Source organism: Salmo trutta, chromosome 4 (assembly GCF_901001165.1).
Source record: "Salmo trutta chromosome 4, fSalTru1.1, whole genome shotgun sequence".
Lineage (NCBI taxonomy): Eukaryota > Metazoa > Chordata > Actinopteri > Salmoniformes > Salmonidae > Salmo > Salmo trutta.
Genome location: NC_042960.1, coordinates 36203819 through 36230412, shown reverse-complemented (window position 1 = coordinate 36230412; position 26594 = coordinate 36203819). Strand labels below are relative to the sequence as shown.

The 26594-nt window shown below is 45.0% G+C and overlaps 1 protein-coding gene across 3 annotated transcripts in view; it reads right to left on the bottom strand.

Annotated features, from left to right (window-relative positions):
- The window catches only part of LOC115192302 (trafficking protein particle complex subunit 8), a 95332-nt gene that overhangs the window by 7870 nt on the left and 60868 nt on the right, over positions 1–26594 (bottom strand). For all 3 annotated transcript variants that reach the window (XM_029750635.1, XM_029750637.1, XM_029750636.1), the window contains 11 exons: positions 24809–24984; positions 24494–24568; positions 24212–24338; positions 23681–23838; positions 22691–23172; positions 19904–20054; positions 19496–19592; positions 10989–11057; positions 10830–10888; positions 10308–10511; positions 3667–3768 (listed from right to left, as the gene is read on the bottom strand). In XM_029750635.1, the coding sequence (XP_029606495.1) occupies positions 3667–3768; positions 10308–10511; positions 10830–10888; positions 10989–11057; positions 19496–19592; positions 19904–20054; positions 22691–23172; positions 23681–23838; positions 24212–24338; positions 24494–24568; positions 24809–24984 (1700 nt within the window). The remainder of the gene's footprint in view (positions 1–3666; positions 3769–10307; positions 10512–10829; positions 10889–10988; positions 11058–19495; positions 19593–19903; positions 20055–22690; positions 23173–23680; positions 23839–24211; positions 24339–24493; positions 24569–24808; positions 24985–26594) is intronic.

Sequence of the window (26594 nt, the reverse complement as noted above, 5' to 3'; positions counted from 1 at the left end):
TCAGAGTTGAAAACATTTCAATCAGCAAAATCTGGATCCGGAGCCAAATATCACCTACAGTACCAGTCAAAAGTTTGGACACACCTAATTTTTCTTTATTTTTACTATTTTCTACATTGTAGAATAATAGTGAAGACATCAAAACAAATTCCAAATAAATCACTAAGTGTCACCAGCAAAGCAACCCCCACACCACCTCCATGCTTCACAGTAGGAACCAAACATGCGGAGATCCTCCATTCACCTACTCTGCGTCTCACAGACACGGCGGTTGGAACCAAAAATCTCAAATTTGGACTCACTCATCAGACCTAATGTCCATTGCTTGTGCGTCTTGGTCCAAGCAAGTCTCTCTTATTGGTGTCCATTAGTAGTTTCTTTGCAGCAATTCGACCATGAAGGCCTGATTCAGTCTCCTCTGAACAGTTGGATGTTGAGATGCGTCTGTTACTTGAACTCTGAAGCATTTATTTGAGCTGCAATTTCTGAGGCTGGTAACTGTAATGAACTTATCCTCTGCAGCAGAGGCAATCTCTGGATCTTCCTTTCCTGTGGCGGTCCTCATGAGAGCCAGTTTCATCATAGCACTTGATGGTTTTTGCAACTGCACTTGAAGAAACTTTCAAATTTATTGACATTTTCTGGATTGACTGACCTTCATGTCTTAAAGTAATGATGGACTTTTGTTTCTCTTTACTTATTTGAGCTGTTCTTGCCATAATATGGACTTGGTCTTTTACCAAATAGGGCTATCTTCTGTATACCACCCCTAACTTGTCACAACACCACTGATTTGTTCAAATGCATTAAGGAAAGAAATTCCACAAATTAACTTCTAACAAGGCACACCTGTTAATTGAAATGGATTCCAGGTGATGACCTCATGAAGCTGGTTGAGAGAATGCCAAGAGTGTGCAAAGCTGTCTCCGAGCCAAAGGGTGGCTTCTTTGAAGAATCTCAAATAGAAAATATACTTTGATTTGTTTAACACTTTTTTGGAAACTACATGATTCCATGTGTGTTATTTCATAGTTTTTATGTCGAAAAATAAAGAAAAACCCTTGAATGAGTAGGTGTGTCCAAACTTTTGACTGGTACTGTATATAAACATCCATCTGTATAGTAGGCCTATAACAGCACATCAGTAGTGTATGGAGCTGAGGTACTTAGAAGTCTTAGACTACATACAGACTAAGAGCCCTCTATGTCCCTCAATGCCCTCCACTGGCCACTCTCTGGAGACAGCTCTCACTCTCAGTAAAGCAAACCATCAGCCATCCCTCTCCCCACCTACTAAACAAGTCATCCGACCTTCCTTACTCATTTAAGCAGAGATGGAGGGAGCCAATGTTCATCTCTGTACCAATCACTCCTGAAGGGCATTCCTCCCTCCGTATACACTGTTAGACAGCATGACATCATCAACATACGCACACACACTCCTTAAACACCCTGGCAACGTGCAAGATGTGTGTGTGAGACGGTAAGTGAGTATGTTCATGAACATGTGGCAGTTAGTTGGATATACTTGACACTGCTAAGCTCTAAGCTCATCCTTGAATACTGCTGGAGAGAGAAACATTTTGAAGAGCGCAAGCATTGGTTGGTTCACTGTCAGCACTGAGCGCGTCACTAATAAAACATTCAACTATCTTTCCAACAATCTCAAAACTTTATCATTCCAGCTGAGTACAATGGTGGTATGAAACATAACATACTGCTTGGTATACAGGAGTGATGCATTCCATAGAAACATATTTTAATTGAAGTGGATCAACTTTATTGATCCATAGAGACTAAATACCGTCACCAACATAGTATACATTAGAATGATATGACGTCAATAAAAACCTATTTGAATTGAATACGTTTCTATAGACGTCATATATTGTACTTTGACTAGCCATCCATGCTCAGGTACAGTGCATTCGGAAAGTACTCAGAACCCTTGAATTTTTTCACATTTTGTTATGTTACAGCCTTATTCTAAAATGTATTGTATTAATTGTTCTCATCAATTGACACACAATACCCCATAATGACGAAGTGAAAACAGGATGAGAATCTTTTGCAAATGCATTACAATTTTTTTTTTTAACGAAATACGATGGTTACGCTGACAGAGCTCCTCTGTGGAGATGGGAGAACCTTCCAGAAGGACAACCATCTCTGCAGCACCCCAGCAATCAGGCCTTTATGCTAGAGTGGCCAGATGGAAGCCACTCCTAGGTAAACAGCAAATAACAGCCCACACGGAGTTTGGCAACAGGCACCTAAATGACTCTGACCATGAGAAACAATATTCTCTCGTCTGATGAAACCAAGATTGAACTCTTTGCCCTGAATTCCAAGCATCACGTCCGGAGGAAACCTGGCACTATCCCTACAGTGAAGCATGGTGGTGGCAGCATCATGCTGTGGGGATGTTTTTAAGCAGCAGGGACTGTGAGACTAGTCAGGATCGAGGGAAAACTGAACAGAGCAAAGTACAGAGAGATCCTTATTGAAAACCTGCTCCAGAGCACTCAGGACCTGACTGGGGTGAAGGTTCACCTTCCAACAGGACAATGACCCTAAGCACACAGCCAAGACAACGCACGACTGGCTTCGGGACAAGTCTCTGAATGTCCTTGAGTGGCCCAGCCAGAGCCCAGACTTGAACCCGATCGAACATCTCTGGAGAGACCTGATAATAGCTGTACAGCGACGCTCCCCTTCCAACCTGACATTGCTTGAGAGGATCTGCAGAGAATAATGGAACAAACTCCCAAAATGCAGGCGTGCCAAGCTTGTAGAGTCATATCCAATAAGACTTGAGGCTGTAAATCACTACCAAAGGTGCTTCTACAAAGTCCTGAGTAAAGGTTCTGAATACTTATGTAACTGTAATATTTCCATTTTTGCAAACATTTCTAAAAACCTGTTTTTGTTTTTTGTCTTTATGGTGTATTTTGTGTAGACTAATGGGGGGGAAAAAACAATTTAATCAATTTTATATTAAGGCTGTAACGGAACAAAATGTGGAAAAAGTCAAGGGGGCTGAACTTTCCAAATGCATTGTATATGTGTTGATGTATCTGTGTACAGTATATCGCCTCCCTTATTGTATGTCTCCTATGCTGGTGAGTGGTGACCAATTGAATTTTACCTCTGGGGATCAATAAAGTTTGTTCAATTCAAAGAAAAAAAAAAATAATCTTCCACTCAGCTTTGAGATAGCAAAGCATGGGCCTGCCTCTTAAGCACTCATCTGTGTAGAGTAGACCCTTCCTTACTCATGTTGGCCTATTAACCCATGAGGAGCATAGGTCAGAGTAGACACTAACCCTGTAAAAACCTCTACCAGGCCTGAGTCCGACATACCAAGCGTTCCAGTGTCACCCTGGCCCCACAGCTTACAGGGTGTTTGGGAGGTGGCCAAGTAAACACTCAGCGCCCTGTTGAACCTTGGCAGGGAGATATAGGGGCTTTTAGGTAGTGAATGAGAAAGAGGGCACGAGAGAGAGAGTGCATTCTCAAGAAGTAGGATCGCTTTGTTTTGTTTGTGCTTGAGTCGCAATGCAAAGGAGTCCAGGAGTGTGTATAGTTATTCAGCTTGTGTGTACACTACACAGAACAAAATGGTGATTTGAATGTTTACAATTGTTTCTCAATACATTTGTGTACCTCTTTCTGTGTCAAAGAGCAGGCCTCTTTGTCGATGGTCTGTAGGGCCACATGAAGCTGTCCCTCTAGGATCACCTGCTTGTTGTCCTCTACAACAAATGCCTGTAAACAAACAAATAAATATTAGCAACTATCATAGGCCTTTCTACAACAAACATTAGCAACATCTTTGGCCCGATGCCAAAAGCAAAACAGCAGCAAATAGCTCAATAAAAACTTAACATAAAGAGTACATTTTACTAATGCATAATTAAACAATAGAACACGTAAAAAAGGCTACGTCTGAGCATGTGACTGTAGCTGTATAGTACAGCTGGAGCTTATGTACATTTCAGATACTCAATGTGCATGTCGTTTATAAGGGCCTGTATTGAATTGAATGCATGAGTGTTGTGCAAAAGATGTTCTTGTTTAGAGATGGTTAATCCCTATAGACTGTAATGCGCACTTTACATCTGCGCTTTCATAGTTTGCACTACTGTTAAAGCTGCAATATGTAACTTTTTGGGCAACCTGACCAATTTCACATAGAAATGAGTGTATATATATATATATATATATATATATATATATATATATATATCTCTCTGTCATTCTCATTCAAAGCAAGTCTAAAAAAGCAGTAGATAAGTTCAATGCGCACTATTTCTATGCTTCCCGTTCTTAAGTTTAGTTTCTGCGGTTTACCTTCTGTTTTGTACACCAGTTTCAAAAAGCAGAAAATAAAATATTTTTGGTTATGGAAAATATATTTCACAGTGGTTTGGATGGTACACTATACTCTCTATACTATACTTGCTTGTTTTGACACAAAATGGAATTAGGCAAACTATTAGAATTTTAGCAACCAGGAAATGGCGCACTGACTTCTGCATAGTAGTGCATCTTTAAGCCATGGTGCGAGATTCTAGAAGTTTCAGTCTGTCCTCGGCCCTGCATGTGCAGTAAAATTTGACTCTATGGCACCAGAAAAAGATCAGATAAGAGCACCACCAGTCCTGAGAGCAAGGGCCATAAATCTCACATGTCTAAGTAAGTTCTCTCTCCTGTGAGATGTTTATACATATACTGCTGTTAATGTGTATGCTGCTATGTGAATGTTTTTTTTATTTTACCTTTATTTAACTAGGTAAGTCAGTTAAAAACAAATTCTTATTTTCATTGACTGCCTAGGAACAGTGGGTTGACTTCTTTGTTCAGGGGCAGAACGACAGATTGTTACCTTGTCAGCTCGGGGATATGATCTTGCAACCTTTCGGTTACTAGACCAACGCTCTAACCACTAGGCTACCTGCTGCCCCCTAACCACTAGGCTACCAGTATATCCCTGTATAGATACACAATATATCGGTGAGCATACCGGAGTCGGACAATATTAACTAAAAATGCCAACATCGGCCCGATGTCAAGTTTAAAGGCGATGTGCAAAACCAATGTCAAAGCTGATGTGCATACGTATATAACGTAAGTAGATGACGTAATGACGCCACAAAAAATACAATACACTTCCAACAACTAAACAAGTTCAAGTTGAGCAGTCATTTGAAAGAGTAAGAACATTTCAGCGAGACAACTCGAAAGCGAAACCCATTAACGCCAAGATAATTGAATGCATTGACCTTGACAATCAACTGTTCCCTGTCGTGGATGATGTTGGCTTTTAGCTTCTCAACTGACATTTGGACCAGCGATGTCAGCCCCATGAGCATGCTAAGTCTGACAGCACAGTGGGTTGACGAGGATTTCGTACTGAGGAAAGCCATTTCGCATGCTCAAGAATGTGCTGGTTCTCATACCCCTGCTTCCATTTCAATGGCATTTGAGAGCATGTTTGAAACTTGGAAACATGAACACACTCCTAGTGCCATTCGAACAACTGACTCGAGACATAAGATGATCAACTGCATCTGCAGCAGACTTGATTCCGTTTGTCATGGCATTGAAACGCCAGCTCAACAAAACTGCCGACATAAACTGTGGGGTTAAAACTTAAGTGCTCGGTGGCATTCACTCTGAGCGTCTTTACGCTTTACCGTGTGTGTTAACTATTTAACAGTATTAGGATGCTTAAAAGGCCGGTATCGGAATAGTATTTTTTTTGGCAAGGAAAATACCGGATATTGGTATCGGCCAAAAATGTCATATTGGGGCATCCCTAATGCTATGCGATTCTTTGGATAGATATTCCTACTGCATAGCTTACAACAACATATACTGGTTCTTACCTTTCAGAACCACAAGTCCATTCCTAATTGTAACATGAAGCTCACTTCTAGCCTGTGTGTTCTAATGTGTGGTGCTGACCATGAGCCAATAAAACTCTGGATATGGACATGTCTGCCTTGTTCTTACCCGGGCAGCATGTAGCGAGTCTAAATACAAAAACATAAGGACACCCCTTCAAATTAGTGGATTCAGCCATTTCAGCCACACCTGTTGCACACAGCCATGCAATCTCCATAGACAAACATTGGCAGATGAATGGCCTTAAGAACTCAGTGACTTTCAAAGTGGCACCATCATAAGACGCCACCTTTCCAACAAGCCAGTTAGTCAAATTTCTGCCGTGCTAGAGCTTCCCTGGTCAACTGTAAGTGCTGTTATTGTGAAGTGGAAATGACTAGGAGAAACAACGTCTCAGCCACAAAGTCGAAGGCCAAACAAGCTCACAGAACAGGAGCGGCAAGTGATGAAGCGCGGTTGCGACATTCACTACCGAGTTCCAAACTGCCTCTGGGAGCAACGTCAGCACAATAACTGTTCGTCGGGAGCTTCATGAAATGGGTTTTCATATCCGAGCAGCCGCACACAAGACTAAGATGGCCATGCGCAATGCCAAGCGTCGGCTGGAGTGGTCTAAAACTCGCCTCCATTGGACACTGGAGCAGTGGAAATGCGTTCTCAGAAGTGATGAATCACACCTCATCTGGTTCGGGCTAGACCTCTTGGCTTCAGTGAAGGAAAAATCTTAACGCTATAGCATACAATGACATTCTTGACAATTCTGTGCTTCCAACTTTGTGGCAACAGTTTGGGGAAGGCCCTTTCCTGTTTCAGCATGACAATGCCCCTGTGCACAAAGTGAGGTCCATACAGAAATGGTTAGTCGAGATCGATGTGGAAGAACTTGACTGGCCTGCACAGAGCCCAACAAACCCCTTTGGAATGAATTGGAACGCAAACTGCGAGCCAGGCCTAATGGCCCACATCAGTGCCCGACGTGGCTGAATGGAAACAAGTCCCTGCAGCAATGTTCCAACATCTTGTGGAAAGCCTTCCCAGAAGACTGGGCTGTTATAGCAGCAAAGGGGGGGACCAACTCCATATTAATGCCCATGATCTTGGAATGAGATGTTCGACGAGCAGGTGTCCACATACTTTTGGTCATGTAGTGTTTATCAACAAATGTGCACACTTAGCTCGCTTTGATCTCAAACTGTATGATTGCAAGACCGCTCATACCTGCCAAAGCATCCCTACAATAACTATACTCTGATGCGCTCTGCAGAGAGTGGGAGGACAGTGAGCAATACATTGATCAGAAATGGCTCAGTGTCTAATTGTTTGATATGATTTTTGTGTGATACATTTTTTTTTTACTTGTCCATTGGGACAACTTAAATCTATATTCTTCTTGTCTAACAAATGTTTTTATTTATCCCAGGCACACAGACAAAGGTTAATGTCAAGCCCTGATGAGCCTGTCTCCTCCCCATCTAAACTGATTGTAGTGGATTTAACAAGTGACATCAATAAGGGATCGTTCACCTGGTCAGTCTGTCATGGAAAGAGCAGGTGTTGCTAATGTTTTGTATACTCAGTGTAATACCACAGCCCTATATACGGCTACTAGCTAGTACAATACTAGTATTAATCGCATTAGAGGTCTATTTAAATTCTGTAGTCGTATTAATACTAGTAATAATCGTACTACTACTAAGTAAACTCAGCAAAAAAAGACAACGTCCTCTCACTGTGACCATCTGGTGTGGCCACCAACTGCATTAACCTCTCTAGGGCAGGTGGCACCAAATCGTCCCACCTACTTAACAGCCAGTTGAATCCTGTGGCGCGATTTTCAAATACCTTAGAAATGCTATTACTTCAATTTCTCAAACATATGACTATTTTACAGCTATTTAAAGACAAGACTCTCGTTAATCTAACCACACTGTCCGATTTCAAAAAGGTTTTACAACGTAAGCAAAACATTAGATAATGTCAGCAGAGTACCCAGCCAGAAATAATCAGACACCCATTTTTCAAGCTAGCATATAATGTCACAAAAACCCAGAAGACAGCTAAATGCAGCACTAACCTTTGATGATCTTCATCAGATGACACACCTAGGAAATTATGTTATACAATACATGCATGTTTTGTTCAATCAAGTTCATATTTATATCAAAAACCAGCTTTTTACATTAGCATGTGAAGTTCAGAACTAGCATACCCCCCGCAAACTTCCGGCGAATTTACTAACAATTTACTAAATTACTCACGATAAACGTTCACAAAAAGCATAACAATTATTTTAAGAATTATAGATACAGAACTCCTCTATGCACTCGATATGTCCGATTTTAAAATAGAATATTGCAAAATGTGTTTCACCGAAAAGCTAAGTAGATAGCCCGGCATCACAGGGCTAGCTATTTAGACACCCAGCAAGTTTAGCCTTCACCAAACTCCGATTTACTATTAGAAAAGTTTGATTACCTTTCCTGTTCTTCGTCCGAATGCACTCCCAGGACTTCTACTTCAATAACAAATGTTGGTTTGGTCCCAAATAATCCATAGTTATGTTCCAACTGCGGCGTTTTGTTCGTTCGTTCAAGACACTATCCGAATGGTAAATAAGGGTCATGCGCACGGCGCATTTCGTGACAAAAGATTTCTAAATATTTCATTACCGTACTTCGAAGCATGTCAACCGCTGTTTAAAATCAATTTTTATGCCATTTTTCTTGTAAAAAAGCGATAATATTCCGACCGGGAATCTGCAATTAGGTAAACAGACGAAAGAAAATATATCACTGGGTCGACTCGGGCATGCGCCTAAGCCCTTTGTCCTCTGATCGGCCACTTGGCAAAGGCGATAATGTGTTTCAGCCAGAGGCTGCCTCGATATCGTTCAGCTTTTTCCCGGGCTCTGAGAGCCGTAGGAAGTGTCACGTTATAGCTAAGATCCTGACTCTTCAATAAACAGAGACAAGAAGAACGACACCTTGTCAGACAGGCCACTTCCGGCATGAAATCTTCTCAGGTTTTTGCCTGCCATATGAGTTCTGTTATACTCACAGACACCATTCAAACAGTTTTAGAAACTTTAGGGTGTTTTCTATCCAAAGCCAATAATTATATGCATATTCTAGTTACTGGGCAGGAGTAGTAACCAGATTAAATCGGGTACGTTTTTTATCCGGCCGTGTAAATACTGCCCCCTAGCCCTAACAGGTTAAGTACTGCAGTGCATCTCCTCCTCATGGACTGCACCAGATTTGCCAATTCTTGCTGTGAAATGTTACCCCACTCTTCCATCAAGGCACTTGCAAGTTCCCGGACATTTCTGCCGAGCCCTCACCCTCCGATCCAACAGGTCCCAGACGTGCTCAATTGAGATCCGGGCTCTTCGCTGGCCATGGCAGAACACTGACATTCCTGTCTTGCAGGAAATCACGCACAGAACGAGCAGTATGGCTGGTGGCACTGTCATGCTGGAGGGTCATGTCAGGATGATCCTGCAGGAAGGGTACCACATGAGGGAGGAGGATGTCTTCACTGTAACACATAGCGTTGAGATTGCCTGCAACGACAACAAGCTCAGTCCGATGATGCTGTGACACACCGCCCCAGACCTCCACCTCCAAAAATCAATCCCGCTCCAGAGTACAGGCCTTGGTGTAACGCTCATTCCTTCGACGATAAACGCGAATCCGACCATCACCCCTGGTGAGACAAAACTGTGACCCGTCAGTGAAGAGCACTTTTTGCCAGTCCTGTCTGGTCCAGTGACGGTGGGTTTGTGCCCATAGGCGACGTTGTCGTCGGTGATGTCTGGTGAGGACCTGCCTTACAACAGGCCTTCAAGCCCTCAGTCCAGCCTCAGGATTGTGCATTCCTGGTGTAACTCGGGCAGTTGTTGTTGCCATCCTGTACCTGTCCCGCAGGTGTGATGTTCGGATGTACCGTCCTGTCTCCCTGTAGTGCTGTCTTAGGCATCTCACAGTAGGGACATTGCAATTTATTGCCCTGGCCACATCTGCAGTCCCCATGCCTCCTTGCAGCATGCCTAAGGCACGTTCACACAGATGAGCAGGGACCCTGGGAATCTTTCTTTTGGTATTTTTCCAGAGTCAGTACAAAGGCCTCTTTAGTGTTTTCATAACTGTGACCTTAATTGCCTACAGTCTGTAAGCTGTTGGTGTCTTAACGACCGTTCCACAGGTGCATGTTCATTAATTGTTTATGGTTCATTGAACAAGCATGGGAAACAGTGTTTAAACCCTTTACAATGAAGATCTGTGAAGTTATTTGGATTTTTACGAATTATCTTTGAAAGACAGGGTCCTGAAAAAGGGACGTTTCTTTTTTTGGTGAGTTTAGTAATGGTAAGAGTCCCTTTAATTCTGTGGTTTTACCTTCCAGAGGATGATGATGTCGAGGTCCACCTCGTTGCACTTCCTGACCACGCCCGCTATATCCTTGGCCCCACCCCCATGCCCCACCCCCTGACTCCTGGAATGTCTCCCCTGTGTCTCCATGGCAACAGGAGGTCTCAGAGACTCCAAGGGCTGGCACCTCCGGAAGAAGAAATCTGCACATGGAGTGGTGGAGGTGATGATCTGAGGAGAGGAGACACCAGACATAGAGAGGAAGGGAAAGGCTGATATGGTTTATTTTCTTTTTCATAATGCATTCACATCAATACATTTACATTTTAGTCATTTAGCAGACGCTCTTATCCAGAGCGACTTACAGTAGTGAATGCATACATTTCATACATTTTTTTTTTTTTTTTGTGCTGGCCCCCCGTGGGAAACGAACCCACAACCCTGGCGTTGCAAACACCATGCTCTACCAACTGAGCTACAGGGAAGGCCCCGCAATAACACGACAGCATTGACATTCACAGATAACAACAATGTGTTTCCTCCACATACCAGTTCATTCCCAAGGCTCAGGTCTGCAAATGTGTATTTCTCTACTGCCTTCAAAGGAACTGAAAAACAGAAGTTAAAAACAGGCATTAGAGAGAAAAGAGACTCTCCATTTTGACTGATATTGCTGGTAGTGTGTGTGATGCATGCGTGTCATGTTACCTTGCAGGGGTTTGCATCGTGTTGCTCTGAAGCACAGCTTTCCTCTCTCTCTGCTGGTGAGTTTGCAGTCTGGAATGACAAGAGGAGGATGAAAGAAAGACCTTCCTCTCCCTCTCTGAACTCTAACAAACACTCTGGAACAGCATTCTTACAGTAACTCAGAAAGCCTCTAAGAACAACTATCAAAGTATCATGATCATGACACACACTGCATATGCACAGCTATATATACACAGTGACGGGGAGAGAGAGAGATAGACAGCTGCATGTGAGCTCTCACATTTTCCAACATGTTTTAAACTTGGATTTTTTTCAGGAAGGACATCATGCTACCCCCCACAGCAAAACCTTCCCTCAAGATCAAAACTCCAAACCTACAACCTAATTTTGGACAACATTACCTGGAAGGATTAATACTACCAAGGACACCATCCAACCTGTAACTGAGACAGACCAGATACAACTTCAATTAGCACTGAGGTGTGAAGTGAGGTGTCGAAGCATGAGCCCAACAAATGGCAGGCTACCCCACCCAAATCCAGGGGCATGGAAGCCCCCTCCTGCTGTTCAGAGACCATCAGCTGAAAGAAAATGTAATACAAGAAATCTGCCTCCAGAAATAAAAGCTTTTCCCAAGTGTGTGTGTGACACCTACTCCAGTTGCCTGCTGCACTGCTGCTTGGATTCCACCTGGTGATCTGTTCAAAGTCTGTCCTGGTTGTCGCCCCGTCTGGTACAGGTACCCCCACCACACTCCCCCCTCTCTTCCGAGCTTTTGCTCACCTCCAGCACATAGGTACTGTTGGGGCGAGTAACTCTGAACTTACAATGGCAGCCCCCAATAGTTATATATTTTTTCTTGTGCATTTTGCTATTTGCCTCCTGCATGCTTTGACTACAAACTTTCTTTACCCAACCGTGGGACAGACTTTGTTCCCACACTCGGGACTCTTGACTCTCTATTGGTTATACAGACTTTTGGCCTCCCATCCTATTCTAACCACCTCTCGCCGGCTTTGTATTCATGTTACCTGATGTATAATATGATCTTGTTGCTATCGAATGCACATTCAAATGTCATAAATCAACACGGCAGAGCTCTCCCGGTCCTCTGCCATGCCTTGATTGTATTACTATTGATGATATCTGGAAATGTGCATGGACACACCCTGACCCATCTACTGTTGCTAGCCACAATTCTGACTTGTGCTCTGATATTTGCTTCACTGATTCTGCTCTCGTAAAAGCCTGGGTTTTCTGCACGTTAACACTAGAAGCTTATTACCTACATAAGGGACGCGAGTGGCATTTCCCATATGATCGATGAGGATCTTCATTTTGCAAATGTACGGTCCCATAAACGTCCACAGGTGTTATTAAAATAGGCCGACGGCCCCAGGTCATCCCCCAGGGCCCAGTCTTCCAGGAAGTCATCAAATGAAGTCTCGGACATTTGGTTTCCGCGTTATAAAATGTTACATTTTTGGAAAATGTTCTGCTCTACTGGAAATTTCCACCAGATGGCGACTGGCTGTTTATGGCAAATGGACAAAACATTACCAAACAGACATGGCATTTCTCGTACACAGAAAAGACTAAGACGAAACCCGGTGAGCACAGGTTTGGCCAAATGTACTTTTATCCCAGAAACAAGATGGCGTTGAGGCCTCAACGCTTTAAGTTAATGCCCATTTTCTGGGATTAAAGATTGAAAACGGTTATACAGTGCTAATTTGACTGCTTCCTGTCAAAGTACATAAACCTAAAGTGTAAGGAAAAATAGAACCAGCCATTTATTTATCATAATTTATGAGAAATCGTACAACGTCCGTTTGATGATCGTTAAACAAAAGTATTTTTTTCTTCAAAAAAGTTAGATCCAGTTGCGGCGTGTTAAGGCGAATCCATTCAGGCGGGTTTCGGAGCTCTACTTGATTTTCTGTACACACACACACACACACACACACACACACACACACACACACACACACACTGGAGTGACACAGTGTGGGACTTAGACACACAGAGCCTGCAATAGTTACCGGCGTTCGAACCGTAAAAAAAAAAAGACCTAGAGCTCTGAAACTTTATAAACCTGTTCAAGGGCTTAAGTCGGTAGTGCATGGTGAGTTGTGTGGCTCTAGGAGGTTCTCAGGCCGAGAAACAGCCTCAACAACTTGCAATAACTTAAATTCATTTTGAACATTGCAAAAATGACAACATTTAGAAACGTCCCAGAATCACAAGACTAGGTGCATTGAAACCGCCTCGGCCCATAAAGACAGACCCTAATGTTTGTCCGATAGTTCTTTCAGGGACCCCATAGCAACGGCCGAAAAAAAAGTGAATTTTCAGCCCTAATGAAGGCCGCTGCTCGGTCTCCGAATGACCTATCGAGACGAAACTCGGGGCCGTCTCAGCTAGGCCTACTCAATGTCAGAACTGGACATGCAGCTCGAATGTAACTTTTTTATTTATTTAATGGTTTAAACAGAAGGGGGCCGGCTCTGAAATGCGTGATAGTTGGCTTCTAAAAGAGTTGGACAAAGTGAGTTTGGTGTCAGTATGTATAAGTTTGGTGTCAGTATGATATCTTATTGACTGATGGCAGTAAAATATATTGGCAGTGTACATATATTTAATGAGGGATTTATCATCATCATCAAATGGAAAGGCTGAAATCAAGACCAACGAGCGATGGAGAGGAACCATTATCACTGCTCGGCCATCCCGACTTCAACGAGCCAGTCAATGGGGCATTTCTGTAGTATATTAGAGCATGTCCAATTCGGTAAACACCCATTGTAAGAAATCGCAAATGGACAGTTTACATTTGTCCATTTCCAATGTATTTAATGAGGGATTTTCCATCACCAAATGGACAGGCTGAAATCAACACCAACAAGCGATTGGACAGTGTCCATTACATATATGCTATATTGTCACTGAGTATGCTCTTCTGCAAGTTGACAGTGTCCATCGCCAATGTATGTCCATAAGGACTACCAATTATGAAATGGACATGCTGAATCAACATCAACGAGAAATTCTTACTTTCTATTATCAAACATGACAAATAGACCTAGGTTGATTCAGGCCTTAACAAACATGCCTCCATAAAGAAAATGAGAATTAAAAACAGGTTCAGCCCCTGGCTCGACCGTGATCTAGCAGAGTTACTCCACCTCAAGAATTGCATTTGGCGAAAGGCTCGGCACACACTCAGGCTGACTGGCTCTCATTCAAGCAAATGAGAAATAAGTGCACTTAAGACTATCCGGAAGGCCAAAGTTAGTTACTTTAAGGAGCAGTTCTCTCTGTGGGTCTAACCCAAATAAGTTCTGGAAAACAATTAAAGACCTGGAGAATAAACCCTCGTCCTCACAGCTGCCCATGTCCCTTAATGTTGATGTGGTTGTTACTGACAAGAAGCACATGGCTGAGCTTTTTAAATCACTTCATTAAGTCAGGATTCCTATTTGACTCATTGCCTGTCCAACATGTCCTCATCTCCCACCCCTTCTAATGCGACTAGCCCTGATGCTCCTCTCTCTTTTTCCCCTGCCCTGCTACAAAGTTTCTCCCTGCAGGCGGTCACTGAGTCCGAGGTGCTAGAGGAGCTCCTTAAATTTGACCCCCCAAAAAACAATTTCTTCTGTAAGGTTGCTGCCCCTACAATCGCCAAGCCCGTCTCTCCTCTCTGGAGAGGTTCCCATTGCTTGGAAGGCAGCCACAGCTCATCCTTTATTTAAAGGGGGAGATCAAGCTGATCCTAACTGTTACAGGTCTATTTCTATTTTGCCCTGTTTACCAAAGGTGTTGGAAAAACTTGTCAATAATCAATTGACTTGCTTTCTTGATGTCTACAGTATTCTCTCTGGTATGCAATCTGGTTTCCACTCAGGTTATGTATGTGTCACTGCAACCTCAAAAGTCCTCAATGTCACCATCGCCCTTGATTCTAAGCAATGTTGTGCTGCTATTTTTATTGACTTGGCCAAAGCCCCTTTGATACGGTAGACCATTACATTCTTGTGGGCCGGCTAAGGAGTATTGGTGTCCCTGAGGGATCTTTGGCCTGGTTTGCTAACTACCGCTCTCAAAGAGTGCAGTGTATGAAGTCAGAGCAGCTGCTGTCTCAGCCACTGCCTGTCACCAAGGGTGTACCCCAATGCACGATCCTAGGGCCCACGCTCTTCTCAATTTACATGAACATGAATGTCCAACAAGCTTTCTCTACCCTTAACCTTGTTCTGAACACCTCCAAAACAAAGGTAATGTGGTTTGGTAAGAAGAATGCCCCTCTCCCCACAGGTTTGATTACTACCTCTGAGGGTTTAGAGCTTGAGGTAGTCACCTCATACAACTACTTGGGAGTATGGCTTGACGGTGCACTGTCCTTCTCTCAGCACATATCAAAGCTGCAGGCTAAAGTTAAACCTAGACTTGGTTTCCTTTATCGTAATCGCTCCTCTTTCACTCCAGCTGCCAAACTAACCCTGATTCAGATGACCATCCTACCCATGCTAGATTACAGAGACATAAATTATAGATCGGCAGCTAAGGGTGCTCTCGAGCGGCTAGATGTTCTTTACCATTCGGCCATCAGAATTGCCACCAATGCTCCTTATAGGACACATCACTGCACTCTATACTCCTCTGTAAACTGGTCATCTCTACATACCAGTTGCAAGAACCACTGGTTGATGCTCATTTATAAAAGCCTCTTAGGCCTCACAGATATTTACTGCAACCCTCATCCTCCACATACAAAACCCGTTCTGCCAATCACATTCTGTTAAATAAAGCACAGACATCACTGGGTCGCTCGTCTTTTCAGTTGGCTGCATCCAGCGACTGGAATGAGCTGCGACAAAACACTCAAACTGGACCGTTTTTTTATCTCAATGTCTTAATTCAAAGACTCAAATCATGGATACTTACTGACAGTTTTGGCTGCTTTGCGTCATGTATTGTTGTCTCTACCTTCTTGCCCTTTGTGCTGTTATCTGTGCCCACTAATGTTTGTACCATGCTTCGTGCTGCTGCCATGTTGTTGCTACTATGCTGTGTTGTCATGGGTTGTTGCCATGGTGTTGTTGTCGTCTTAAGTCTCTTTATGTAGTCTTGTGTTGTCTCGCTTGTCGTGATGTGAGTTGTCATATATTTTTAACCCCAGCCCCCGTCCCCGCTGGAGGCCTTTTTCCTTTTGGTAGGCCGTCATTGTAAATAAGAATTTGTTCTTAACGGACTTGCCTAGTTAAAAAAAAAGAAAAAAAAACGCACCCTTGGACTGTCTGAAGGCATGCTAATAAATGATTTAGCTCTGTATCGGACAAGGCCAGCTCTCTTCACTGCTAACAAAGAGCATATTTTAAATGTCAATTGTTAAGTTGACCAATTAAAGTCTAAGAGTGGGTGATGATTCAGAGAGCTAACAGGTTGGCTGCTCTCCCTGCATGCGCACACACAAAGCTATAAAAGCCATCTAATGTTCTAACACATTGTTCTTTTCAGCTCACTAACTACCATTAAGGGCCATCTGCAGCTCAGTTGTTCTAAGTGGATAGTGTGTGCACGATTTGTGTGATTAACAAATAGTGGTGGGGGGGAAACAAGTTACTTATCACGTTATTATTTTTAGACAATGATATTTAACTCGAAGTATCGATTTGTAAAAAACTTTTGTTTACACACACACACACACAACGAAACATTAGGAACACTCTTTCCATGACAGACTGACCAGGTTAAAGCTATGATCCCTTATTGATGTTACTTATTTAATCCAGTGAGTGTGTCAAGAACGGCAACGCTGCTGGGGTTTTCATGCTCAACAGTTTGTGTGTATCAAGAACGGTCCACCACCCAAAGGACATCCAGTCAACTTGACAACTGTGGGAAGCACTGGTCAACATTGGCCAGAATCCCTTTGGAATGCTTTTGACACCTTCTAGAGTCCATGCCCTGACAAATTGAGGCTGTCAACTCAATATTAGTAATGTGTTCCTGTTTTGGACACCTACTCATTCCAGGGTTATTATTTTTTATATTTTCTACATTGTAGAATAATAGTGAATACATCAAAACTGTGAAATAACACATATGGAATCATGTAGTAACCAAAAGAGGTACAAAATCAAAATATATTTTCAATTTTAGATTTTTCATAGTATCGACCCTTTGCCTTGATGACAGCTTTGCACACTCTTGGCATTTCCACAACCTGCTTCATGGAGGTAGTCACCTGGAATGTATTTCAATTAACAGGTGTGCCTTGTTAAAAGTTAATTTGTGGAATTTCTTTCCTTCTTAATGCATTTGAACCAATCAGTTGTGACAAGGTAGGAGTGGTTAACAGAAGATAGCCCTATTTGGTGAAAGACCAAGCCCATATTATGAAGGTCAGTCAATCCGGAACATTTCAAGAACTTTGAAAGTTTCTTCAAGTGCAGTCGCAAAAACCATCAAGTGCTATGAAACTGGCTCTCATGAGGACCGCCACAGGAAAGGAAGATCCAGAGATTACCTCTGCTGCAGAGGATAAGTTCATTACAGTTACCAACCTCAGAAATTGCAGCCCCAAAAAATGCTTCAGAGTTAAAGTAACAGACACATCTCAACATCAACTGTTCAGACGAGACTGCGAGAATTAGGCCTTCATGGTCAAATTGCTGCAAAGAAACCACTAAAGGACACCAATAAGTAGTAGAGATTTGCTTGGTCGAAGAAACACAAGCAATGGACATTATGGTGGAATCTGTCCTTTGGTCTGTTTAGTCCAAATTTGAGACTTTTGGTTCCAACCGCTGTGTCTTTGTGAGAGGCAAAGTAAGTGAACGGATGATCTCCGCATGTGTGGTTCCCACCATGAAGCATGGAGGGGGTGCTTTGCTTGTGACACTGATTTATTTAGACATTTCTAAGTGACCCCAAACTTTTGAATGGTAGTGTGTGTGTGTATTTTGAAATGTCCTTGTTTTTGATAGAAAAGCACCCCCACAACATGATGCTGCCACCCCCGTGCTTCACGGTTGGGATGGTGTTCTTCAGCTTGCAAGCTACCCCCCTTTTCCTCCAAACATAACAATGGTCATTATGGCCAAACAGTTCTATTTTTGTTTCCTCAGACCAGAGGACATTTCTCCAAAAAAGTACTATTCATGACCCCATGTGCAGTTGCAAATCGTAGTCTGGCTTTTTTATTGCGGTTTTGGCGCAGCGGCTTCTTCCTTGCTGAGCGGCCTTTCAAGTTATGTAGATATAGGACTCGTTTTACTGTGGAAAAAGATACTTTTGTACCCGTTTCCTCCAGCATCTTCACAAGGTCCTTTACTGGAACGGGTCATGCTGAATCAGGAAAGGGTCTTCCCCAAACTGTTGCCACAATGTTGGAAGCACAGAATGATCTAGAATGTCATTGTATGCTATAGCGTTAAGATTTTGCTTCACTAGAACTAAGGGGCCTAGCCGAAACATGAAAAACAGCCCCAGACCCCCGTGCACAAAGCCAGGTCCAAACAGAAATGGTTTGTCGAGATCGGTGTGGAAAAACTTAACTGGCCTGCATAGAGCCCTGACCTCAACCCAATCGAACACCTTCGGGATGAATTGGAATGCCGACTGCGAGCTAGGCCTAATCACCCAACAGTACCCACCTCACTAACGCTTGTGGCTGAATGGGGGGCGGTCGCATAACTATAGGATAGTATAAAAAGACACCAATTGTAAGCCCCTCTGGATAAGACTGTCTATTAAATGACTAAAATGTGATTCTAAAATGTTCTGCGACTTAGGAGCATAGAATATTCAGTACCCTACCAAATGAAGGGCTCCCAAGTTGCGCAGTAGTCTAAGACACTGCATCTCAGTGCAAGAGGCATCACTGCAGTACCTGGTTCAAATCCAGGCTGCATCACATCCGGCAGTGATTGGGGGTCCCATAGGGCGGCGCACAATTGGCCCAGTGTCGTCCGGGTTTGGCCGTCATTGTAAATAAGAATTTGTTCTTACTTGCCTAGTTAAACAAAGGATAAATTAAATAAACTAGATAGCCCAATCAAGGTAGCCACCCTCCAAACAAGTGAACCTCACTGATCAAACCACCAAAAGGCATCTATCTAATGAACTTAACAGCTATGCAACACAACTCAACAAACCAAACCAGTGGATGAAGTGAAATGTTCCTAAGCCAGTCTGCCTGCTGCCACATTGCTAACTAGGAAATTACTTAGTTTCCACAGACAGCATATCACCTAGTGATAGACTCCTCAGCAACACAAAAACCTAAATCAAATCCTTCAAAATTATATAACGGAAAGACACCGAGCTAAATAATTGAGAGAAAAGATTGAAACGCCAAACAAACAAACTTCTTAAGTCAAACATCTTTGAATGGAAATGCACAAATCAAAAGCTGAGACCGAAATGTCAGTCATCCTGTAAATGAGTTTAAGACTATTTGTAGTCCCTTCTGAGAGGGCTACGGAGAGCAGAGAGGGACAAACCTTTGTCTTCTGCTGGGTTTATACACTTGTGTAGTCTCCACTGTTTACTGCTGCTAGAGACTTGTGCAATGTGAAACTCACGCACCCCAGCCTCGCTCTGTAGAAAGAGAGAGCGCGAATACGTATCATAACGACCAGCATTTAAAGTCAACACATTGAACATCAATGTCTGTCATAACATTCATGTGTACATCAAATCTTTACATCCACATCAGCATGCCTGTACAGAACACAAAAGCGGAACCTTGAATAACAATGTTCCATCAAAAATTAGCTTAACTGCGAGTGATTGTGTGACTGAAATAGAGAGAGACTGAAATAGCATGTGTGTGTATGAGTATTACAATGGAACGTGTTAGTGTGTGTGTATATATAGCATGCTTGTGTGCGCATGAGTGTTGAGCTCACCGAGTTGATGTTCTCCACGTCAACAAAGACCAGCATGCTGCCGTTCCTCTCCTCCTCCTCCTCAGGGAGTGTGTTACTACGGCAAGCTGTGGCCCGAACAGACAGCGAACGACTGGCACAAATAAATACTGTGTGACGCAACACCCTGTGACTGGGGGGGTGTCAGAGAGAGGGGGAGGGAAATAGAGAGAAGGGGCAGGGGGGTAAGGAGGGGGAGAGAGAGGGGTTTGAGATGGAGGAAAGCAAAGAACGTGAGTGGAGTGACAGAAGGAGAGCAGAAGTTAGATGGAGGGATGGTAAAAAGAGAAATGGGTGGAGGGAACGAGATGAGGAAAGAGATTGAGTTCATGTAATGCATTTTCAGCTCATAATCGTCATGCTTAGTAATGCAGCAGGCTCACCATAATTGAAACTACGGAAACCAAGTTAAAAGTAAACAATTTAATTTAAACAGATCAGGCACATTCTGTAAGATGTGAAAGGTCCTTTATGAGGAGAAAAAAGTATTACTTTCTAAAGTGGCTTTTCAAAAGTGCCCTAATTTGATCTCCAATGAGCAAATTTTTTATTTTATTTCACCTTTATTGAACCAGTTGAGAACAAGTTCTCATTTACAACTGCGACCTGGCCAAGATAAAGCAAAGCAGTGCGACACAGAGTTACACATGGAATAAACAGAAGTAGTCAATAACACAACAGAAAAAAATCTATATACAGTGTGTGCAAATTAGGTAAGATTAGGGAGGTAAGGCAATAAATAGGCCGTAGTGGCCAAGTAATTAAAATTCAGCTATTAAACACTGGAATGGTAGATGTGCAGAAGATGAATGTGCAAGTAGAGATACTGGGGTGCAAAGGAGCAACATAAAAAAAAGTCAATATTTGCAGTGTTGACCCTTCTTTTTCAAGACCTCTGCAATCCGTCCTGGCATGCTTTCAATTTACTTCTGGGCCACATCCTGACTGATGGCAGCCCATTCTTGCATAATCAATGCTTGGAGTTTGTCAGAATTTGTGGGTTTGTTTGTCCACCCGCCTCTTGAGGATTGACCACAAGTTCTCAATGGGATTAAGGTCTGGGGAGTTTCCTGGCCATGGACCCAAAAATTGATGTTTTGTTCCCCGAGCCACTTAGTTATCACTTTTGCCTTATGGCAAGGTGCTCCATCATGCAGGAAAAGGCATTGTTCGTCACCAAACTGTTCCTGGATGGTTAGGAGAAGTTGCTCTTGAAGGATGTGTTGGTACCATTCTTTATTCATGGCTGTGTTCTTAGGCAAAATTGTGAGTGAGCCCACTACTTTGGCTGAGAAGCAACCCCACACATGAATGGTCTCAGGATGCTTTACTGTTGGCATGACACAGGACCGATGGTAGTGCTCACCTCGTCTTCTCCGGACAAGCTTTTCCCGGATGCCCCAAACAATCGGAAAGGGGATTCATCCGAGAAAATGACTGTACCCCAGTCCTCAGCAGTCCAATCCCTGTACCTTTTGCAGAATATCAGTCTGTCCCTGATGTTTTTCCTGGAAAGAAGTGACTTCTTTGCTGCCCTTCTTGACACCAGGCCATCCTCCAAAAGTCTTCGCCTCACTGTGCGTGCAAATGCACTCTCACCTGCCTGCTACCATTCCTGAGCAAGCTTTGTACTGGTGGTGCCCCGATCCCACAGCTGAATCAACTTTAGGAGACGGTCCTGGCACTTGCTTGACTTTCTTGGGCACCCTGAAGTTATCTTCACAACAATTGAACCGCTCTCCTTGAAGTTCCGATAAATGGTTGATTTAGGTGCAATCTTACTGGCAGCAATATCCTTGCCTGTGAAGCCCTTTTGTGCAAAGCAATGACGACGGCACGCGTTTCCTTGCAGGTAACCATGGTTGACAGAGGAAGAACAATGATTCCAAGAACCACTTAGAAATACACACCTGTATTGAAATGATACATAATATGCTTCAGGCAGTGATTAAGTTTGGCCGGTACTCATCGTAAGTTTTCTACTGCTTGATTACACCCATCAAGTCCACTCTAACAGAATATTTGCTCTAAAATGTGTGAAATTACCACTGAAAGAGACTAACGTAATTTTTTTTTTTTACTTAATTCATATATAATTTTATCATTTAATACAATTGGAGAAGAGACATGAGGAATCTCTTCCATGTTCCACTCCTTGGTTCGTGTACTAGTGAATAATCTTCAACTCTCCCTATGCCTCTCCCCTACCTGAATATAAAAGGCTACTTTCTCCCCTTAGCGCTTTCGTATTACACTATTTGGCTTGCGCAATGTGTATTGAGTAATGAGTGAATACCAGTCTTCTCTTCCTCTACCTGATCTTAACTTGAGCTGTCTTGTGTTAAGACTTCAAACGTAGGCAGCTTTCACAATTTTTTTGAGGATTCCATCAGCTCCATCCCATCTTTTATTTTATATAATGAGATAGTTTCTTGCATTCATGTCTTGCATCAGGCAGCTTCCCCACGGTCCTACCTGAATAAAATAGCCTGCTCTCTCTTCTACCTGATTAACAGGCAGCTCTCTCTCCCCTTTCTGGATGGCTGGTGTAGGCCTAATGTGCGATGAGTAACAGGCTTCTCTCTTGAATAACTCTGCCCTATCGGATTATGAAAGGATGCTCTTTCGCTCTCCCCTACCTGATTTGGATTCTCTCCCCTGCTTCAATGGCTGTTCTAAATGTGGCTTTTCAGTATGTAGTGCGTATCATACTTTGTTCTTGAATAACTCTCCCATACCTGATCTTGGCTTGTGTAGTGAATATCCTACCTGATCTTGCCTCCCTGCTCAGCGCTCTCGTAGTAGAACAGGAAGTGGATCTCGTGGACTCCTTCCTGGTCTGGTCCTCTCAGCCACAGGGGCAGCTGGGTAGATTCTCCAGGCTTTAGTGTCCCCTCTCCTAGAGGGATCTCCGTTATCCCTTTACCCCCCGTACCGGACACTCCTCCTCCCCTCAACCCTATCCCTGACCCAAAGTCCCCCTCTGAAACCAATGTCACCGCGGCAACGGACCCGGGGGTGGCGCCAGGGGGTGTGGCCAGGGTCTTGTAGGCGGAGCAGTTTTCAAAAGAGGTGGGGCTGAGGGGGGTGAGAGGTGTGGCTAAGGAGGAGCTTCCAAAGGTAAAGAAGTCTGGGTGCGTGGACGCCACCCGCAGGCCACACAGGGTAACGCGACTCACGTTACAGAACTCCACGTAAGCCTTCCTGATCTCACCACATAGCAGGGCAGTAGGGAACTGGAGGAAGAATACCTGGGGGGGGGGGGGGGGGAAGAGGGGTGGGATGGTGATAGAGAAATGGGGACAGAGTGAGGTTAGTTAGTGTGTGACCAGTTACAGTGTAACAGTCCTTCTCAGGAGACTGGCAGATAAATAAAGCAGTGATAGGGAGGGACTTGGCTGCCAGTCATTTGAATATAGACTAGTCTGAATCCATCCCATAATTACTTATATACTGCCCAGTTCAATCTAAATGGTAATACATCGCAGAAATTGAAAAAGTAGATGGGGAAAAACGTAGATGAAATCTACCATAGACCAATTCACATCGCTGGTGTGAAAACATCAGTCATACAGGGAAAGAGAAGGGCAGACAGCAGAGGATAAAGGACGAGCCCTGAATCAAACATTCACCCCCTAGCCATTCCTGTGAATCTAATAATTACTTCCACCAATCCAATCCTCTCAGATCTACAGAAGTGTCCAGTGAGTAGGGACGTAGAGATCAAGGGGCTAAGGGTTGATTTGGAATTGAGAATACCTCTAGCAGGGGCATGGGAGGGGTGATGGTGGGGTCAAGACGTCGGTCAGGACCGTGGCTAACTGAGGTCTTCTCCTCTTTGGTCTGGTTCAACCGCGGTCCCTGGATCTCTAGGTCCTGTCGACCACGAACTGATGTCCCCTCTGCCGCTGAGGGACCTGTTGAGAGGACCGCAACCACAACGGTCAAGTGAGAGGGACCAAAACAAGATTATAAACCAGGTGGTTCAAGCCCTGAATGCTAATTGGTTGAAAGCCGTGGTATATCAGATCCTATTCCTCGCGAATGACAGAAAATTACTATTTACTGGTCTAGTTACGTTGGTAACCAGTTTATAATAGCAATAAGGCACCTCGGGGGTTTGTGGTATATGGCCAATATACCACAGCTAAGGTCTGTATCCAGGTAAGCTGTGCTAAGTACAGCCCTTAGCCATGGTATATTGGCAATATACCACACACCCTCGGGCCTTATTGCTTAATTATAGTACTGGTTTCACTGTGTGTGACTGCATGACCATGTGTATGTTACCTTCGCTCTGTGAGGCTGCGGTGCTGTTGATAGTAGTGTCTCCAGTAGAGGAGGTAGAGGCCAGGTTATAGACTAGACCCAGGATGTTGAGCTGACCTGTCTGGTGGGGCAGCAGCTTCAGACGAGCCTGAGGGAGGAGACAGAGGAATCAGAAAGAGAAGAAATTGATAGAGACTTTTAAGAAGAAAAAGAAGAGACTGTGGGTCGGACAGAGAGAATTAGGGCGAGAGAGGGGAAAGACAGCAAGAAGAGAGAACTAGAGAATCATAAAAGTCAGCTTACCAATTTCGTCTCCTCAGGGCTCAGGTAGAACTCTGGGATGACTTCTGTGGCAATGACGTCATCTTTCTGTGGGGTCTGCAGCAAGAGGGATTGTAAAAAGTAGAGGTTAAATGAGCCTGCTGATGACATTTGCAGACATATGAGCCGATTGAAGAATAGTAGGGTCATATTCAACAGGCACCAAACGAAAGAGAACAAACTGTGAGGGACTTATCCAATAAGAAAAAGGTGTTTTTGTTTCAGTGTGTACTTATGATACGACCCTGCTCTTACAGCACTGTAGCCTCAAAGACCAAAGGTAACACACACTCTTACCCTGGGAACGCTGGCCTCCTTCTCGTTGCTGATGGCCACAGCATCTCCGACCGAGTCTTCCTGCGGTTGCGGTCGATTGAAGTCTTTGAGTGTGAACTTCCAGAGCAGCGAGAGGTCAGAGAGAACAAGTGGAACCTTCAGAGGGTTCCGGAACACCACCTCAACTATGATGGGTTCTAGAAAGAGAGAGAGAGAGAAATGAGGGGCAGATCGAGCGAGCGACGAGGGTAGAGCGAGCGACGAGGGGCAGAGCGAGAGAATGCGCGAGTGGTGAGCGAACGACGAGGGGCAGAGCGAGAGAATGCGCGAGCGAGGAGGGGCGGGTAGAGCGAGCAACAGAGGCGAGCGACGAGGGGCGGAGTGACGAAGGGCGGGTAGAGCGAGCGACGAGGGGCGGGTAGGGCGAGCAGCGAGAGGCGGGTAGGGGGAGCGACGAGAAGCAGAGCGACGAGGGGCAGAGCGACGAGGGGCGGGTAGGGCGAGCGGTGGGTAGGGCGAGCGGTGGGTAGGGCGAGCGGAGAGGCGAGGGGCGGAGCGAGAGACGAGGGGCGGAGCGAGGGAGCGACGAGGGGTGGAGCAACGAGGAGCATAGCGACGAGGGGCGGGTAGGGCGAGCGGCGGGGCGAGGGTAGGGGGAGCGGCGAGGCGAGGGTAGGGGGAGCGGCGAGGCGAGGGTAGGGGGAGCGGCGAGGCGATCGACGGGTAGGGGGAGCGGCCAGGCGATCGACGGGTAGGGGGAACAGAGAGGCGAGGGGCGGAGCGAGAGACGAGGGGCGGAGCGAGGGAGCAACGAGGGGCGGGTAGGGCGAGCGGCGGGGCGAGGGTAGGGGGAGCGGCGAGGCGAGGGGGAGCGGCGAGGCGAGGGTAGGGGGAGCGGCGAGGCGAGGGTAGGGGGAGCGGCGAGGCGATCGACGGGTAGGGGGAGCGGCGAGGCGATCGGCGGGTAGGGGGAGCGGCGAGGCGATCGGCGGATAGGGGGAGCGGCGAGGCGATCGACGGGTAGGGGGAGCGGCGAGGCGATCGGCGGGTAGGGGGAGCGGCGAGGCGATCGACGGGTAGGGGGAGCGGCGAGGCGAGGGGCGCGTAGGGGGCGAGGCGAGGGGCGCGTAGGGGGAGTGGCGAGGGGCGCGTAGGGGGAGTGGCGAGGCGAGCGACGCGTAAGGGGAGCGACACGTAGGGAGCGACGAGGCGAGCGGCACGTAGGGGGAGTGACGAGGCGGGGGAGCGACGAGGCGGGGGAGCGAGTGGCGGGTGGGTAGGCCGAGCGAGCAGCGGGTGGGTAGGCCGAGCGAGCGACGGGTAGGCCGAGCGAGCGCCGGGATGGCCGAGCGAGCGCCGGGATGGCCGAGCGAGCGACGGGATGGCCGAGCGCCGAGCGAGCGACGTGGGGACGAGCGCCGAGCGAGCAACGCGGGGCCGAGCAAGGGAGGTAGCAGCGAAAGGGATAGCGAGGTAGTGGCGAAAGGAAGAGACAAGAGGAAGGGAGCAGGATGAGAACAGACAACTTCTAAAATGTATTAAATTACTAAAATTGTCAATCTACACAATATACCCCATAATGAGAAAGGGAACTCGGGTTTTTAGAAAGTTTTTCAGGTTTGAGACCAGAGTGCTGGAGTCGCCTCTTCACAGCTGACGTTGAGACTTGTGTTTTGTGGGTACTATTTAATGAAGCTGCCAGTTGAGGACTTGTGAGGCGTCCGTTTCTCAAACTAGACAGTCCAACATACTTGTCTTCTTGCTCAGTTGTGCACCGGGGCCTCCTTCATTTCTCAGAACAAGAATA